The sequence below is a fragment of the Oncorhynchus gorbuscha genome, linkage group LG02, assembly GCF_021184085.1.
Source record: "Oncorhynchus gorbuscha isolate QuinsamMale2020 ecotype Even-year linkage group LG02, OgorEven_v1.0, whole genome shotgun sequence".
Lineage (NCBI taxonomy): Eukaryota > Metazoa > Chordata > Actinopteri > Salmoniformes > Salmonidae > Oncorhynchus > Oncorhynchus gorbuscha.
The window spans coordinates 59,233,722-59,251,108 of NC_060174.1; the positions used below are offsets into that span (position 1 = coordinate 59,233,722).

Sequence of the window (17,387 nt, forward strand, 5' to 3'; positions counted from 1 at the left end):
CTCCTTTCTCACCCAGTGTGATATCGTGTTCTCTCTCCAACCCAACACATACTCAAGAGAGAGAGCTCGGATTGCCTACGTCATATCACTCCTTACTGGTCGGGCTCGGCAGTGGGGCACAGCTATCTGGGAGGCAAGCGCTGAGTGTACTATTAATTATCTGAACTTTAAAGAGGAGATGATAAGGGTTTTTGATCGCTCAGTTTTTGGGAAAGAAGCTTCCTGGTCCCTGTCTTCCCTATGTCAAGGTAATCGATCCATAACGGATTACTCAATAGAGTTTCGCACTCTTGCTGCCTCCAGTAACTGGAACGAGCAGGCGTTGCTCGCTCGTTTTCTGGAGGGACTCCACGCTAAGGTTAAGGATGAGATTCTCTCTCGGGAGGTTCCATCCAGCGTGGATTCTTTGATTGAACTCGCTATTCGCATTGAACGACGGGTAGATCTTCGTCACCGAGCTCATAGAAGAGAGCTCGCGTTAACTGTGTCTCCCCTCTCTCCGACACTACCGTCTTTCCCCACTGACTCAGGTGTTGAGCCCATGCAGCTGGGGGTATTCGCATCTCGACTAAGGAGAGGGAACGGAGAATCACCAACCGCCTCTGTCTCTATTGCGGTTCCGCTGGTCATTTTGTCATGTCATGTCCAGTTAAAGGCCAGAGCTCATCAGTAAGCGGAGGGCGACTGATAAGCGCTACTAGACGGTCCTCTCCGTCAAGTACATGTACTACCTTACCGGTCCATCTACGCTGGACCGGATCGGCAGCTTCCTGCAGTGCATTAATAGACTCTGGGGCAGAGGGCTGTTTTATGGACGAAGCCTGGGCGCGGGAACATGACATTCCTCTCAGACAGTTAGGGAGCCCACGGTCATGTTTGCCTTGGATGGTAGTCCTCTCCCCAGTATATTATGTGAAACACTACCTTTAACCCTCACTGTATCTGGTAACCATAGTGAGACCATTTCTTTTTTGATTTTTTGTTCACCTTTTACACCTGTTGTTTTGGGTCATCCCTGGCTAGTGTGTCATAATCCTTCTTTTGATTGGTCTAGTGGTTCTGTCCTTTCCTGGAGCGTTTCTTGTCATGTGAAGTGTTTAATGTCTGCTATTTCTCCTGTTTGTTCTGTCCCCTCTTCTCAGGAGGAACCTGGTGATTTGACAGGAGTGCCGGAGGAATATCATGGTCTGCGCACGGTCTTCAGTCGGTCCAGAACCAACTCCCTTCCTCCTCACCGGTCGTATGATTGTTGTTCTGATCTCTTTAAGAAGCGTTTTGCATCCGCTCCTATCCTTGTTGCACCTGACGTCACTAAACAGTTTATTGTTGAGGTTGACGCGTCGGGGGTGGGCGTGGGAGCCATTCTGTCCCAGCGCTCCGATACTGACGATGGGGTCCACCCTTGTGCGTATTTTTCTGCCTCTACTCCTGGCCTTGCTGTGTCACAGTCTGTCCCCAGCCAGCGCATCTCTCCTGCCTCTACTCCTGGCCTTGCTGTGTCACAGTCTGTCCCCAGCCACCGCCTCTCTCCTGCCTCTACTCCTGGCCTTGCTGTGTCTCAGTCTGTCCTCAGCCAGCGCCTCTCTCCTGCCCCTACTCCTGGCCTTGCTGTGTCACAGTCTGTCCCCAGCCACCGCCTCTCTCCTGCCCCTACTCCTGGCCTTGCTGTGTCACAGTCTGTCCTCAGCCACCGCCTCTCTCCTGGTCCTGGTCTTAGCCTTGCGGTGTCTCAGTCTGTCCCAAGTCGTCACTCTCCTGGCCTGTTTGGTCCTGATAGCTCAAACTCTTACAGTTCTCTACCCGTGTCTCATTTTTTTTTTAGAGTAGTACCCTAGTTTCCCTTTTTTTTCGTTTTTCCGTTACGGTCCTGAGGAGAGGAGTTGGGTTCTTTCTCGGGACGTGCTGGACCGTTTGATCTATGATTTCCTCCGTTGCCGCCAGTGTTCCTCCTCGAGAGCGCCAGGAGGCGCTCGGTGAGTGGGGGGGTACTGTCATGTTTTGTCATATATTGTCTTGTCATTATGCTTTCCCTTCTGTTCGTTTCCCCCTGCTGGTCTTATTAGGTTCGTTCCCTTTTTCTATCCCTCTCTCTCCCCCTCCCTCTCTCTCTTCTCTCTATCGTTCCGTTCCTGCTCCCAGCTGTTCCTATTTCCCCTAATCTATCATTTAGTCTTCCCACACCTGTTCCCGATCCTTTTCCCTGATTAGAGTCCCTATTTCTCTCCTTGTTTTCCGTTCCTGCCCTGTCGGATCCTTATCTATTGTTCACCGTGCTGTGTTTGTGTATCGCCCTGTCGTGTCGTGTTTCCCTCAGATGCTGCGTGGTGAGCAGGTGTCTGAGTCTGCTAGGTTCAAGTGCCTTCCCGAGGCAACCTGCTGTTCAAGATCGAGTCTCCAGTCGGTTCTCGTCATTACGAGTGGAAGTTGTGTTTTTTGATTGTATTTTACTTTACTGGATTAAAGACTCTGTTTTCGCCAAGTCGCTTTTGGGTCCTCATTCACCTGCATAACAATAACTTTGTCACTTTGTGAGAATTACAGGATGGCATTTAATCACTCTTCTTTTAGGGTGCTGCTATAGGCCAGCAAGTGCAAAATGTGAAATGACCATCATATTTGTGTATTGAAGATCTAATAATGAAAGAGGAAGGATCGCCATTTTGAATTTGGTCAAGTTTGTGCGAAATGGGTGGAAAAAGTTATCCATCAATAATGGTAAGCCACCAGGTATAGACAATCTATATGGGAAACTATTGAGAATGGTAGCAGATTGTATTGCCACCCTTATTTGCAATGTCTTTAACCCAAACCTAAAGGAGTGTGTCCACAAGCGTTGAAGGAAGGTAAACCAATTCCACTACCTAAAAATAGTAAAGCACTCATTGCTGGCTCTAACAGCCACCCAATCAGTTTGTTTCCTGTTCTTAGTAAACTGAAGGTGATAGTGTTTGAACAAATACAATGCTGTTTTTTAAGGAACAAGTTAACTACAGACTTTCAGCATGCATATAGGGCAGGGCACTTAACTTGTACTAAACAGGCGCAGATAACTGATGATTGACTCAAATAAATGGATAATAAGATAGTTGGATCTGTATTGTTAAATTTCAGTGCAACCTTTTATTGATCATTTGTTATTTGAAAAAAACTAACTTGTTATGGCTTTACTGTGACTGTTAGCCATCACATGGTTGGATAATTACTTATCAAATAGAATAGACTATTCTTCAATGGAAGCTTATAACAGATATGTACAGTGTGGTATCCCTCAGGGAAGTTGTCTTGGGACATTACTCTTTATTTTTACAAATAATATGCCACTTGTCTTACAAGATGCTCAAATGACGATGTATGCTGATTGCACACTCTATACATCAGCACCTAAAGCCAGTGAGCTCACCAAGACTTAAAAATGAGTAAGTCCGTGTCAGAATGGGTAATTAAAAATAAACTGGTCTTAAATACATCTAAAACCAAAAGCACTGTATTTGGTTCAAAGCATTTTCTTTGACCTAAACCTCAACTGGAGTTGTGCATATAAGGTGTGACCATTGAACAAATTGAGGAAGCTAAACACTAATGGTCAATTATCATAGTCAAATCATATTGAAAACATTGTGAAGATCGGGAGAGGTATGTCTGTTATAAAAATATGTTGTGCATTTAACGCAAAGATCAACTGTACTTGTTGTTTAGGCTTTTCTCTCGTCCCATTTTGATTACTGTCCGGTAATATGGTCAGGTGGAGCAAAGAAATACCTAGCAAAGCTGCAACTGGCTCAAAACAAAGCAGCACACTTTACCCTTATCTGCACACAAAGAACTAACATCAACAGCATGCATGATAGTCTTTCATGGTTTAGAAGAGAAGTAGTACATTTCTCTCATCTTTTTAAATGTCTAACCACTTGTATAATCTATTGCATACACTTCAGACACACAGTACAAGTCAAAAGGGTTTATTTATTTTTACTATTTTGTACATTGTAGAATAATAGTGAAGACTTCAAAACTATGATATAACACATATGGAATCATGTAGTAACCAAAAGTGTAAAACAAATCAATATATATTATATTTGAGATTCTTCAAGGTAGCCACCCTTTGCACACTCTTGGCATTCTCTCAACCAGCTTCATGAGGTAGTCACCTGGAATTACATTTAAATTCACGGGTGTGCCTTGTTAAAGTACATTTGTGGAATGTCTTTCCTTCTTAAAGCATTTGAGCCAATCAGTTGCGTTGTAACAAGATAGTGGTGGTATACAGAAGTCCATATTTTGGCAAGAACAGCTCAAATCAGTTAAGAGAAACAGCAGTCCATCATTACTTTAAGTCATGAAGGTCAGTCAATCCAGAAAATTAAGAACTTTGAAAGTTTCTTCAAGTGCTATCGCAAAAACCATCAAGCGATATGATAAAACTGGCTCTCATGTGGACCGCCACAGGAAAAGAAAACCCTGAGTTACCTCTGCTGCAGAGGATAAGTTCATTAGAGCTACCAGCCTCAGAAATTGCAGTCCAAATAAAAGTAACAGACATCAACTGCTCAGAGGAGACTGCATGAAATCAGGCCTTCATGGTCAAATTGCTGCAAGGACACCAATAATAAGAGACTTCCTTGGGCAAAGAAACACATTAGATCGGTGGAAATCTGTCTTTTGGTCTGATGAGTCCGAATTTGAGATTTTTGGTTCCAACCGCCGTGTCTTTGTGAGATGCAGAGTAGGTGAACGGAGGAGGTGTGATAATGTGGGGGTTCATTACTGATGACACTGTCGTGATTTAATTAGAATTCAAGGCACACTTAACCAGCATAGCTACCACAGCATTCTGCAGCGATACGCCATCCCATCTGGTATGCGCTTAGTGGAACTATCTTTTTTTTTTACAACAGGACATCTCCAGGCTGTGTAAGAGCTATTTGACCAAGGAGGAGATTGATGGTGGGCTGCATCAGATGACCTGATCACAACATATGCCTAGTTTCCTGAAATTAGTCACATATGAATAGTGTGTAAATATGATTTTTGTTGTCTCTTGATGTCTTTCCTTTGAATTTAATGTATGTCATATGTTGTTCTTGTCTATTACTGTTCTGTACATTTTATGTGGACCCCAGGAAAAGTAGCTGCTGCATGTGCATTTAACCCCAAGCCACCCTAAATACTATTCATTATTGTTACTTTATTGTATTTGTGTATCCTTTACAAATGTAAACAAATATGTAATATTTTTTAGATGTAATAAACAATTAAAACATTGGTTGAAATTGTGTTTGTTACAAAATATTGCACTTCGATAAGATTGCACTAGACACTGATATTATTCCAATGACAGGTCACTAGACACTGATATTATTCCAATGACAGGTCACTAATGACCGAAACCAACTTTTTAGTTGCTCTGCATGCAAATCACTCAAAATAATTGTGTTTAGGTTAATGGTACGGTTTTGCATATTCACATTGTATCACATGCATGAACCCCCTGAAGTCACACCTGTCACCAAAGAACAGTCAGTGATTATTCCTTTCATAGTAGTCTGGTGGCAAAGTGTCTTCTGCAAGACAGCGAGAGGGAGGACAGGTGAATAAAAACACAAAAGGATAGGAATACAGGTAGCCTGGTCCCAGATCGGTTGTTAAGCAAGGGAGTTGGCAAGAGCACAATGGTTTGGCATGACAATGAGTTTGCATGATAGCATAAACAGACTGCCACAGGCTAGAACGCAGGTGACTGACTCGGAGAATTCAGAAGTATAAAATCTTTCATTAAGGCCTAACATTACCACTGCTGTGCAATTACCTGAGCACACTGTCTGACCACATAACCTTGCCTAGACTCAGTTGTTATCCCAAATGGCACCCTATTCCCTAATTACTGCACTACTTTTGACCAGGGCCCACAGAGCTCTCGTCAAAAGTAGCGATAAGAGCGTCTGCTAAATTACTTAAATGTAATGTAAATGTAGGGCACTATGTAGGGAATACGTGTCAGTCATTTGGGACTCAATACCTTCAAGTGGTACCTGTCTATCCCGGTCACCTCTACTGCCCTCACACAGGCAATTACACCATTGGCTAAAATAGTAACCCTGTGTTTTGACATCTGTACCTGTATTTGTGTCTGGTCCTTAAACTTCTGCACACAGTATTTTTTCTGGCATCGTAAATCAAGCACAAGAATAAGCTGGAACATGTGCTCTAGTGATTGGGCAGCAGGTGACAGAAAGCAGAGCAGTCACTTCAGGTTACAATAGTGCCACCTTGTGGGAAATTCCCAGATTACATTGTTGAACCTACTATGTAGTGACGGTTTATTCATAACCTGCAGTTATGAGTCTCTTATGCCCTAGGAATAAGCGACACAAGTGGTCGCTTAAGGTGGGGAGGAACTCACCAAGTTTTTCAATTGTTATGTCAGTCACTAAGAGTCACTCAATTAGCCCATATCAGCTAACATGTTTTAGATAGGTAATTAGTCTAGCCAGCTATTTAAACTTGTCGTAATCATGGCCGAATTACCGACGGGGAAGGAAGGGCACTTGTCCAGGTGCCCTGACCTCGAGGGGGCCCCCATTGATTTTGTTAGTCACTAACATGGCATAAATCATGGCACAATGTGGAGAATTTAAGGAAATTAACTCTAAAATTGCAACATTTTCTCTCCGCCCCATGGAAAAATGTGTAGAATTCCAGAAAAAAATGTTTAAAATAACATACAAAAATCCTGCACCTCGTGGCAGTATGTGTAGAATTACAGGAAATTAACTTCAAAACTTGAAATGTTTCTCTGCAGAGCCAGGACAAAAGTAACACGGGGCGAAAGAAACAATCCCATTTTCTCAGATAACACAAGGTGGAATGATATAGTGAAGTTAAGACGTTCCTACTGTGGAGGACGACCTCACTGCTAAAACCTGCCAAGTCTGGCCATGTTTCGCGAGTAAACAAAAAGTGGTTTTGATCAATGTAAGTTATAAAAAAACACACCCAGAAGTGTTTTTCAGTTGTAGAGTTGTGTTTAGTTTAAGTTTCCAAACATGTTCTTTTCTTAACCCATCTAGTGGCTAAATGACAGCACAGGTTTCAAGTACCATGCTAGCGAGTATTGGGTGTTCACCTGGGAGAAGTTACAGGAGAGACGAGTGGTACGAAAGTAACAATGTAAACTTGGAATAAAATTAAATAAACGTTTAAGCAGAGGCCATTGTGTCTCTAGTTCATGTGGCTTTTATAATTTTACTTAGCAAAATATCAACAATGACATGACATTAGAATTATGCCTTAATCAATTATCAAGATATTCTCACATAGGTTGTAGCTTAGACCTTAGACCCTATTTCACATCTAAGATTGTGTTGAGACAACATGCTCTTGAATACAGGGTGGGCGTCATGTTTTGGCTGATAAAATGTGCTAAAATGGGAATACAATTTAAATGTAAACTTTCAAATGGTATCACAAAGCTGGTTGTAGGTTCACACAGAATGTTGACTTGAATGGGAATATCCGTTTAAAATTATACTGACAATCCTCCCTAGGAAACCTATTGAAATATAGATAACAGAACAAACATGACCATTGAAGTTGACATTCAACAGTGCGTGATAATCTTTGTGGTAGTAATTAAAAGTTACTAATCATTACCACAAAGGATTTAGCTGGTGTACCTGGTCTGAAAGGATAGGTCCAGTCTATGAATTATATTTCTATGAGTTTAAATGACACCCTGTATTCATGAACAAGTTGACTCAACCAATGGCGGGCACAACGGAAAAACTTCAGATGTAAAATAGGGTCCAAGCTACAACATATGCGAATATGAGAAGAAAACTAAAAATGCATACACAGATTAGTTAATTGACATTAAAGTTTACATTTTGTAAAAAATAAAACACGGTCTTCAATAAATAAAATAATTTGACAACACTTGATAATCTTATAAATTATATTAAACTCAACCTTTTGTATTTTCCAATAATGAAGACAAGCACTTATGTCCTGAATGTTTTGGCATTCAGGTTCAAAAAGCCACATTCTGACCACTTCTTCCATAGATGTTTTCCTATGTGAAGTTTTAGTTAAATCAAAAGTGATGCTGTCAAAAAAAGTGATTAAATTCTAATGAATTTACCCAATTTGAAGTAAGTTTACATTCTGAATTGAAATGGAATTGACCCCAACCCTGATAAATAACATTACACCCTAAGAAGAGCGATGCAACATTTGTTTGCAATCTTTTAAAAGTCAAATAGACATCTTACAAATGATTCAGCCTCCTAAGGTATAATATTATTTGTATAATTTGTATATATAATTATAACATTTGGGGATGAATTTACTTTAGGACACAAAGCAACTCCCTTTCATTGAATCATGTGCCAAGTGCTATCATTCTTCCAATCGTGTCACACAATGGAACTGCTAAGTGTTTTCAGAACAAGACCGTAATTAGTAGGTATTTGCTTTCATTGTTTTTTTCACCCTCCTAACCCCCCTTTCCTGTAAAAACTTTACGGGTGAACATAATGTCGCAATGACTGAGTAAATATATACGACTAAAAGCAATTTGGCATCGGGAAACTTAGAAGTCCTGTGTAAATTTAGGATATACTATTTTTTTTTTTACCATAGCCCATAGAGGCCCTGGTCAAATGTAGTGCACTATATATAGGGACAAGGTTGCCATTTGGGACACATTAACACTGATTTCACTGCTGACCTGAGACCTGTGGAAAAACAACATCCATCGTGATCCCAGGATAGGAAACTAACGCTGTGAAATTGTTTATAGGAACATTTCACACAACAATTGTAAAGGAGAATGTTTTTATTCTCTTAACCTTAAGGCCTTTGTATTAAAAACATTCTACAAAACACTCTCCCTCTATCCTGTTTGGCTTACAGTGAGGTTACTAAGGCCAAAACCGATCAAGCCTTTTTTTTATAATTTCTTATTGACCGGTATAATAATGTTTTCCGAGAATTTCACAGGAACACAAAAACACTTAAGAGTGTCACCTGTCTTAAAAGAAATCCTAGCAGCAAACAAGACTTTGAAAACAGTGTTTATTTCAATAACATCTCAATAACAATAGCAATTTTGAAGCTAAAATCTTGCAGTGCCGAGTTCAATGTGTCAATTAAATGTATGTAATAGTTATTCTTTAAATTGCACACAGAGTGCACAGCACGAGGACGGATCCATCTGAAGCACACAACACGTTTGCTATATACACTGCTCAAAAAAATAAAGGGAACACTTAAACAACAATGTAACTCCAAGTCAATCACACTTCTGGAAATCAAACTGTCCACTTAGGAAGCAGGAGGCGCTACCATGAGACAGGCCAGTACATCAGGAGACATGGAGGAGGCCGTAGAGGGGCAACAACCCAGCAGCAGGAACGCTAGCTCTGCCTTTGTGCAAGGAGCAGAAAGAACACTGCCAGAGCACTGCAAAATTACCTCCAGCAGGCCACAAATGTGCATGTGTCTGCTCAAACGGTCAGAAACAGACTCCATGAGGGTGGTATGAGGGCCCGACGTCCACAGGTGGGGGTTGTGCTTACAGCCCAACACCGTGCAGGATGTTTGGCATTTGCCAGAGAACACCAAGATTGGCAAATTCACAACTGGTGCCCTGTGCTCTTCACAGATGAAAGCAGGTTCACACTGAGCACATGTGACAGACGTGACAGAGTGTGGAGATGCCGTGGAGAACGTTCTGCTGCCTGCAACATCCTCCAGCATGACCGGTTTAGCAGTGGGTCAGTCATGGTGTGGCATTTCTTTGGGGGGGCCGCACAGCCCTCCATGTGCTCGCTAGAGGTAGCCTGACTGCCATTAGGTACCGAGATGAGATCCTCAGACCCCTTGTGAGACCATATGCTGGTGTGGTTGGCCCTGGGTTCCTCCTAATGCAAGACAATGCTCGACCTCATGTGGCTGGAGTGTGTCAGCAGCTCCTGCAAGAGGAAGGCATTGATGCTATGGACTGGCCCGCCCGTTCCCCAGACCTGAATCCAATTGAGCACATCTGGGACATGTCTCGCTCCATCCACCAACACCACATTGCACGACAGACTGTCCAGGAGTTGGCGGATGCTTTAGTCCAGGTCTGGGAGATCCCTCAGGAGACCATCCGCCACCTCATCAGGGGCATGCCCAGGCTTTGTAGGGAGGTCATACAGGCACGTGGAGGCCACACACAAACTACTGAGCCTCATTTTGACTTGTTTTAAGGACATTACACCAAAGTTGGATCAGCCTGTAGTGTGGTTTTCCACTTTAATTTTGAGTGCGATTCCAAATCCAGACCTCCATGGGTTGATAAATTTGATTTCCATTGATAATTTGTGTGATTTTGTTGTCAGCACATTCAACTACGTAAAGAAAAAAGTATTTAATAAGAATATTTCATTCATTCAGATCTAGGATATGTTATTTTAGTGTTCCCTTTATTTTTTTGAGCAGTGTACTTCTCCTTGATCAGACACCAACAGTGGAATTGTCAAGGTAGATAAACGACACGGTGTGTATAGTTAAAAAGAGTCTCTGAACAACCAAAGCAATACATGGTGTATCCAATTAAGGGCTATACCAGGGTCTCTGTTAACCATCTCCATTGGTTCTCTCACGGGAAAATACCATCTTGAGTGACAGTTTTCAGGAGGGGGGGGTGTGTGTCATTATTGTTTTAGTATACTAATCACCCTAGCCCTGAGACAAGGCTGTCATGCCATAGGAGTCTACAACCCTTAAATCCCACGTTAACATTTGTGTGATCATAAATTACTTAAAGATTGTGTTTCTCTTCAATTTTGCCAACACAGTTCAGTTGAGGTAAACCTCTGCCTCCTTGAGGACCTCCTCTTTCTGCTGAAAGTAGTCCCTGAACCAGGCTATATGTTCTCTCTTCTGCTGTATTGTGTAGTAGGGATTTTTAGCCAGGCCTGAGACCACCAGCTCCATGAAGTGTCTGACAGGTCCCTGGTGTGGGAAGCCTTCCTCCAGGTGTTTCTCCAGGAACACGTGCTCATGGAAGGGCACCTGGGCCTCCACCTCAAGACCTGAGACACAGGTGGGAGAAAAGGGGTTTGGGGTCAGAGAAGAAAAACAAAACACTTGTCGAATCATGCCCCAACTGTCTTTTTCTATGTCTCTACTTCAGTCAAATCGATCACATTCATAAAGCCTTTCTTTATATCAACAAGTTGTCTGTGCTTTAAAGTATATATTTTTTAACATAAAAAAAAATGTTTTTATTTAATTTAATTAGGCACGTCAGTTTAAGAACAAATTCTTATTTACAATGACGACCTACACCGGCCAGTAAGCCGGCCTAGACTCCAGAGTGTGCAAAAGTGCAGTGGCAAGGAAAAACTCCCATCAGGAACTCACCAGCCTCATTGTTAATTGGATATTGCCACAGCCTGCCCTCTTTGGTCCACTGGATCATCTCCTCAAAGCCATTACGAGGCATTTGATTGGTTGACAGGGCCACTTGATTGGCTAACTCCATGTCCCATAGGGTCGGAACAGCTACATCTGTGTCTGCCTCCGGTTCAGTGCTCGGGGTGAAGATGTTCAGTCTTTTCCCTGAAAATAGACTTCTCCTGACAACCACAGGGTCAAAGGGCAAGGGTCAAGTTCAATCAAGCAGTATTAAATAATGTCTAGACAAAGACTACCCACACTAAAAGACTTCCTGGATGTGCCAGAATATTATTGGAACAGTTTGACTGATTTATTTAAGGTTATTGTACAATTTAAAAAACGCAGAAGACAGAGGATAACACATGAAAGCATTACAAGGCTCTGATGAAGGCGATTACGACGAAACGTAAGCCTGCCTCATCAATAAATAATAATCTATATGCAGAAACAGAGCGCTACTTGTTCTTTGAGACATTTAATTATGAATGAAGACAGGACATTTTCACTTCAGCACTTATAGTCCTAGCTATGTCCAGGGCATTATCCTTACCTCCTCCGTAATCCACCATCCAACTCTGCAGTGATGCCTCTATCATGGGTGTAGCCCCTCCCATCTTCATCAAAGCGGATCTGATTGGCCGGCCGGGCGTTCTGCCTGCCGTTGAACTTCTTCCCCACCTTCATGTCAGCAATGATAACCCTGAAACAATGATATCTTCATTAGATTGCATATCTGCTTGTATCACGGCAGTTAGATTACACTATGGACCTCTACAGCATGGAATAAGACTCAAATTATAGTTCAACTTTACTTCTATAGTAAACGTATCTAGAGCAACCTGCAATCAGTGCATTCAACTAAAGCAAGTAAAACAACCACATAATCACAATCCTTGCAAGTTAAAACCTTCAGAAATAGCTGCCAGGTGCTAAATCAGTGCTAGTAAGAGTAAATGAGAAGACACTTGCCCAATGTTGTTGACGTCCCCGTTCTTCTGTGCCTCTCCGATCGCTTCATGTTGCCTCAGCTTCTTCAGCAGCTCTGACTCAGCCTGGCTTTGGTCAGGTAAAGTAGCTGCAGCAGCAGAGACAGCAGCAACCAGCTCAGGGCTCAGTGTCGCACTGCGCATACACAAAAGGGTGAATTTGGTAGAAGGACGAGACTACATATATGGCCACCTATTGTGAAAACAGGTGTATCAATAGAAGCAGTTGGATCTCAGCGGAAGATAGAAAAAAAAAAACAGAATTACGAGTTGACCACGGCACAAGTCTCCTCACCTTGGGGCAGGTGCTGGTACGTCAGCCATGCCAGTGGCCTCCTGGAACATACTGGTGGTGCTCTCCATAGCTGCTGGCATGGGCCTGGCAGCAGTCTCAGAGGTCCTCTGCACCTTTAAGGCCTTAAACTTCCTTTTGTTGGTCACCTCGACCTTCATGGCCCCCAAGAGGTCCAGCAGACTCTCCTTCCCACCCTTCACAGGCTGAATTTCATCCTTGGGGGGGGTTTCTGTCTGTTGTTCCTCCTTATTGACCTTTAACATATGCTCCTCTACAACTTTGTCTCCCTCTTTCTTTACATCTACAACCTCTTCTGTTTTAACCTGGATCTCAACAATTGTTTCACCCTCCTTTACTACCGCCATTGTTACTTCTAGCTTTTGTTTAACCTCCTCTGTTTTACTGGCTGACATGATTTCATTCATTTCCTCACTCTCCTTTACATCCTCCAGCTTTACTTCTGGAATGGGCAAAAGCGCTGTCTGGATTTCTTCCATTTTCTCACTATCCATCTTAACTGGAATTTCCTCTATTTTGCTCTCCTTTACAGCCTCCATTCTTACCTCGAGAATTGGCTCAACCACTGTTTTAATCTGGATTATTTCTTTGATTTTTTCACTCGCCTTTGCTGCCTCCACCTTTGATTCTAGTTTTTTCTCAACCTCTTCTGTTTGTATAAGAATTTCTTCAATTTTGACGCTCTCTGTTACTCCCTCCATTTTCACCCCTACTCTCTGCTCGCTCTGTTCTGCTACCATTTTTACATAATCTTGTAGCTCTATGACCTTCTCTCCAACCATCTTTACTGCTACCTTCTGCTCACCATCCTTCAATGCACTATTTTCTTCCTTGGGAGGGAGTGGCCCCTCTTTCTTTTCACAGTGGATGACAGAGCTTGTGCCAAATGCATTGAAGACCCCTCCATTCGTAGCTCTGGGTGAGGGAGAGAGACCGTGTAAGCACAAGAAACATTAAAGCTAAATACTCTAACTTGACAGTGGCCCTCAAAGACATTGTGCTGCATTAGTACTGAAACAATGTAGACTTGCAATAGTTTGCTACATGGCTGCAAAGTGAGAATAGATTAGATCTTTATTGTAGATAAAGATGAGATGTTCCAGGGCCGGCCCGCTCATTAGGCAGGATTATGCGGCAGATTTGCGATGGTGGCATTTTCAGAGGTAAACTGGCCAAGACCACCAACAACACATAAAATCTCACATAATTCTTCCCAAAAACAATTACAGTTCTCTCAACAATAGCAGTGCCCACATAGTCAAAGGCAGGGAGGCAAAATATTGATCTTGTCCATTCCCAGCGGGCCTCTCCGGGGTGCTGTTGGCGAGACGCATCGCTGCTGTGCTCCAACATTTCTTCAAAACATTTTACATACATCCTGTAGCAGATCTAGCAAATGGTAGAAAAGTATATGGCCTTTTCGCCAGCCTATCAAGCTACTCACAACAGATGTCCAGGAGTTCCATCCCGTGGGCTAAATTGTCATGATCACTAGTTTCAAATTGCTATCAGTAAATTATTTACATGCTGATCACTTCTGCATTTCCCACTGTGTAAACACTTAGCAAATAGGCTCAGGATAACTCCTCCTGATAAAGTTGTGTGTCTGATATTCTGAGCTTAAATAGCCACAGCAATCAGGACTAACAAAACCAATGGTCATTCATAAAATTCCATTGCGGGCAGACATGGCAGGCTACATCCCAGTAAACAGACTGACAACGTCGTTTTTTGGTCCTGGGGGGGCTCGAAACGGTAGATATACCACATAGATGGGAATTCCTAAAATTACATTACAGGCAACGCTGTAGGCCAGGGATGGGCAACTCCAGTCCTCTGGGGCCTGATTGGTGTTGCACTTTTGCCCCAGCCGCAGCTAACACACCTGACTCCAATTATCAACAAATCATAAACTTCAGTTTAGAATGCAATTAGTTTCATCAGCTATGTTGACTAGGGATGGGGGAAAAGTGACACTACGCCATCCCTGAGGACTGGAGTTGCCCATCCCTGGCCTACAGCGTTGCCTGAAATTGAATTCGCTCATCCCTGCTGTAGGCTATAACTCAGTAAGCACGGACTGCCGCTGATGCATTTTTTGTTTCAGTCCAGACCGGCCTTGATTTCCACATCCACGGACGTTGGTTTTTGGTTCAGACTGTGTCCGGTCTGAACCAGCCTTGATTTGGCCCAAACATAGACTTCTATAAATGACATATTTTAAATTTCATTCAGAACCTAAATTGAACTTAATTTCAACATGTTGAAAATATATTTTTTTGGTATCATTTTGCTTACTGGGCCTATTCTTGTAAGGCGGCAATTTCTTGTCTAGGGTTGCAGAACAACCCGGACCAGCCCGGTGTTGGTCATTGCCATAGTAGGCATAGTTTGTTATAGTGATGTTACCTTTGATACCAGAGCTCATTCATCACTAAGCAGCTAACTTCAAAGCGGTGTGCCAAAAGCATGCATGTTTCACTTTATCAGGAATGTCATCAGAGGTCAGAAGCTTTGTTTGATCACATGCTTTTTCAAAACATATGTTACAAAATGCAAGATTGCACGGGTGCTTTCTTCGATTCCAAGCTGCTTTCAAACACCACCCATACAGTTCGGGTTTTGTACATCAAGTTCCACCTGACCTGTCACTTAACAGGTAGTCTAGGGAACATTGAGGGACGTGAGGGTATGAAGTCAAATCCAATTTAAGACACCATCTTGATAATTATTTTGTGAAACCACACTTTCTGCACTGTTGTTCAAATAATTTGTTTTATTTAGTATCTTATAAGCTCCTGTCTTAAGCATAAATAATGCAATAGATTCAGTTTTTGATAGTGAAATTAGAGGCTAAAAAAAGGGAAGCATGATGTAAAACGCAAACCTGGTATTGCAACGGATTATAGTTAACGTTAGGTTAACAAAATCAACGTTTGACGAAATAAGTGGAGGGGGAAGAAAAAAAACACAATCTCATCACGCTTTACTATTTGTTGACCAACAGATGTCACTAATGACCATTGTGAACAGTTAATAAAGAGACGAGTAAATTGAGTTTCTAGGCGCAATTTGCAGGAAAAAAAGCAGACCGAAGCCTTCAGAAAGCCTCAGTTTCCCATCACTAGTGTAGCCTAGTTAGCTTTATGGCTCTCTAAGGTTGTTTGGCTAGCTAACGTTAGCTACTGTAGCTTGATTGTGCAGTTGTCATCAGACAACCTTGTGGAGGGTGATATGAGAACTTACCTGCAAATGGGGAGTGAAACCATATCACATTTCGACGACCTTAAACATGCCTCGCGGATGTACACATGTAATGCACGATTTCTAACCGGACAGACGGACAATAGTAGTATTCTATACATGATTGCTCTTCACAAACGCCTACAATGTCGTCCATACACGTTTCCTCCTTGTGCGACGATCAAACCGTCCGTAGTGAAACAAATGTTTAAATAATGTTTCCGCTCGACATTAACCACATGGGGGGGTGCAAGGGCTGTGTTAGCTTCTTTGGTGAGTGGTTCCAGTGATGAAGAAGTCGAGAATGCAAAGACGTGCGGTCTTTCTTACCGAATTCTGATGTGCACTTCGAACATATTAGAATAACTGTCCACATGTACTTATCCTCAGCCAACAAGACGTGTAACAATCAGCAAAATCACTAGTCTATGTCAATCTACTGTAGTATAACAGTTTAGGCTACCTATTATATTGGTCAACTTGTAAAGAAATAGCCTGGCTCCGTTTTGAACGGTCATCCAACTCGGGAACTCGAGCCTCTTTCTGGAGCTCCGACTTTCTGACCCTGAAGATCACTGACGTCATGATTTTACCTGTATATTTTCGTGTTCCCAGTTGTCTTGAAAGCACCACAAGAAGCTGCAGCAGCACTTGCTCTGTCTGACAGATTTTCCCCTAAGGGCTCTGTATGCTTATGATAAATAAGATACATAATGAATATACTGTACACATAAAGCAATTGAATTCGACTAAAGTATGTAATTTAACCGATAAGCATGACTAGTCAAATGTATTTCCATAAATGAATAGGCTAAAAAGCATTATTTCGCAATGGGATTTTTTCTTCTTCTCATGGACAATTTTATTTATCTGCTTTTCAACAAAAAAAATATCGGACAAAAGCCTAACGGCAACTACATTGTTTATAAATACTGACATTAAATATCAGTTTGGGTGTCAGGCGTGTCCTTATAGACTTTTGCAGTTGAGGAGCGTGTAAATGTGTGAGTAGTCATCTTCAATAGCCTCCCTTTAGCGAGGAAACACAAGCGTATCCTACCTGAAGGGTTTTGATATCTGCCACACCCCATGTCGGAGGAGAAAAGCATGCACACATGTACTTATCATTGTATCTATAAAATGTATTACGCAACGAACTTAATTTGTTTTGATCACTTTACACATTTATTTTGGGATCTACCCCCTGTAAAATTAATTTGCTTGATGCGCGTGAGTGGAAGACGCGTGAGGAGCTTCTAATTTAATGCAAGCGTATTTTCGTCGCTGTTAAGATCTGAGATTTGCTCCTGTGTATACACATTCGTTTGAGGTGTAGATACATACGTCTCCTGGATACAAACCAAGTAATATGATTTATAAGTATTTATGCTTTCTTGAGA

At 42.2% G+C, this 17,387-nt stretch overlaps 1 protein-coding gene across 1 annotated transcript; it reads right to left on the reverse strand.

Annotated features, from left to right (window-relative positions):
* Positions 1 to 10,361: 10,361 nt before the first annotated feature.
* On the reverse strand, positions 10,362 to 16,185 carry mrps31 (mitochondrial ribosomal protein S31). Its single transcript, XM_046295419.1, has 6 exons — positions 15,991 to 16,185; positions 12,727 to 13,659; positions 12,415 to 12,567; positions 11,996 to 12,145; positions 11,410 to 11,624; positions 10,362 to 11,078 (listed from the first exon to the last, which is right to left on the reverse strand). Exons 1-6 carry the CDS (start codon positions 16,107 to 16,109, stop codon positions 10,843 to 10,845), a joined length of 1,806 nt encoding a protein of 601 aa, XP_046151375.1. The 5' UTR covers positions 16,110 to 16,185; the 3' UTR covers positions 10,362 to 10,842.
* Positions 16,186 to 17,387: the final 1,202 nt, after the last annotated feature.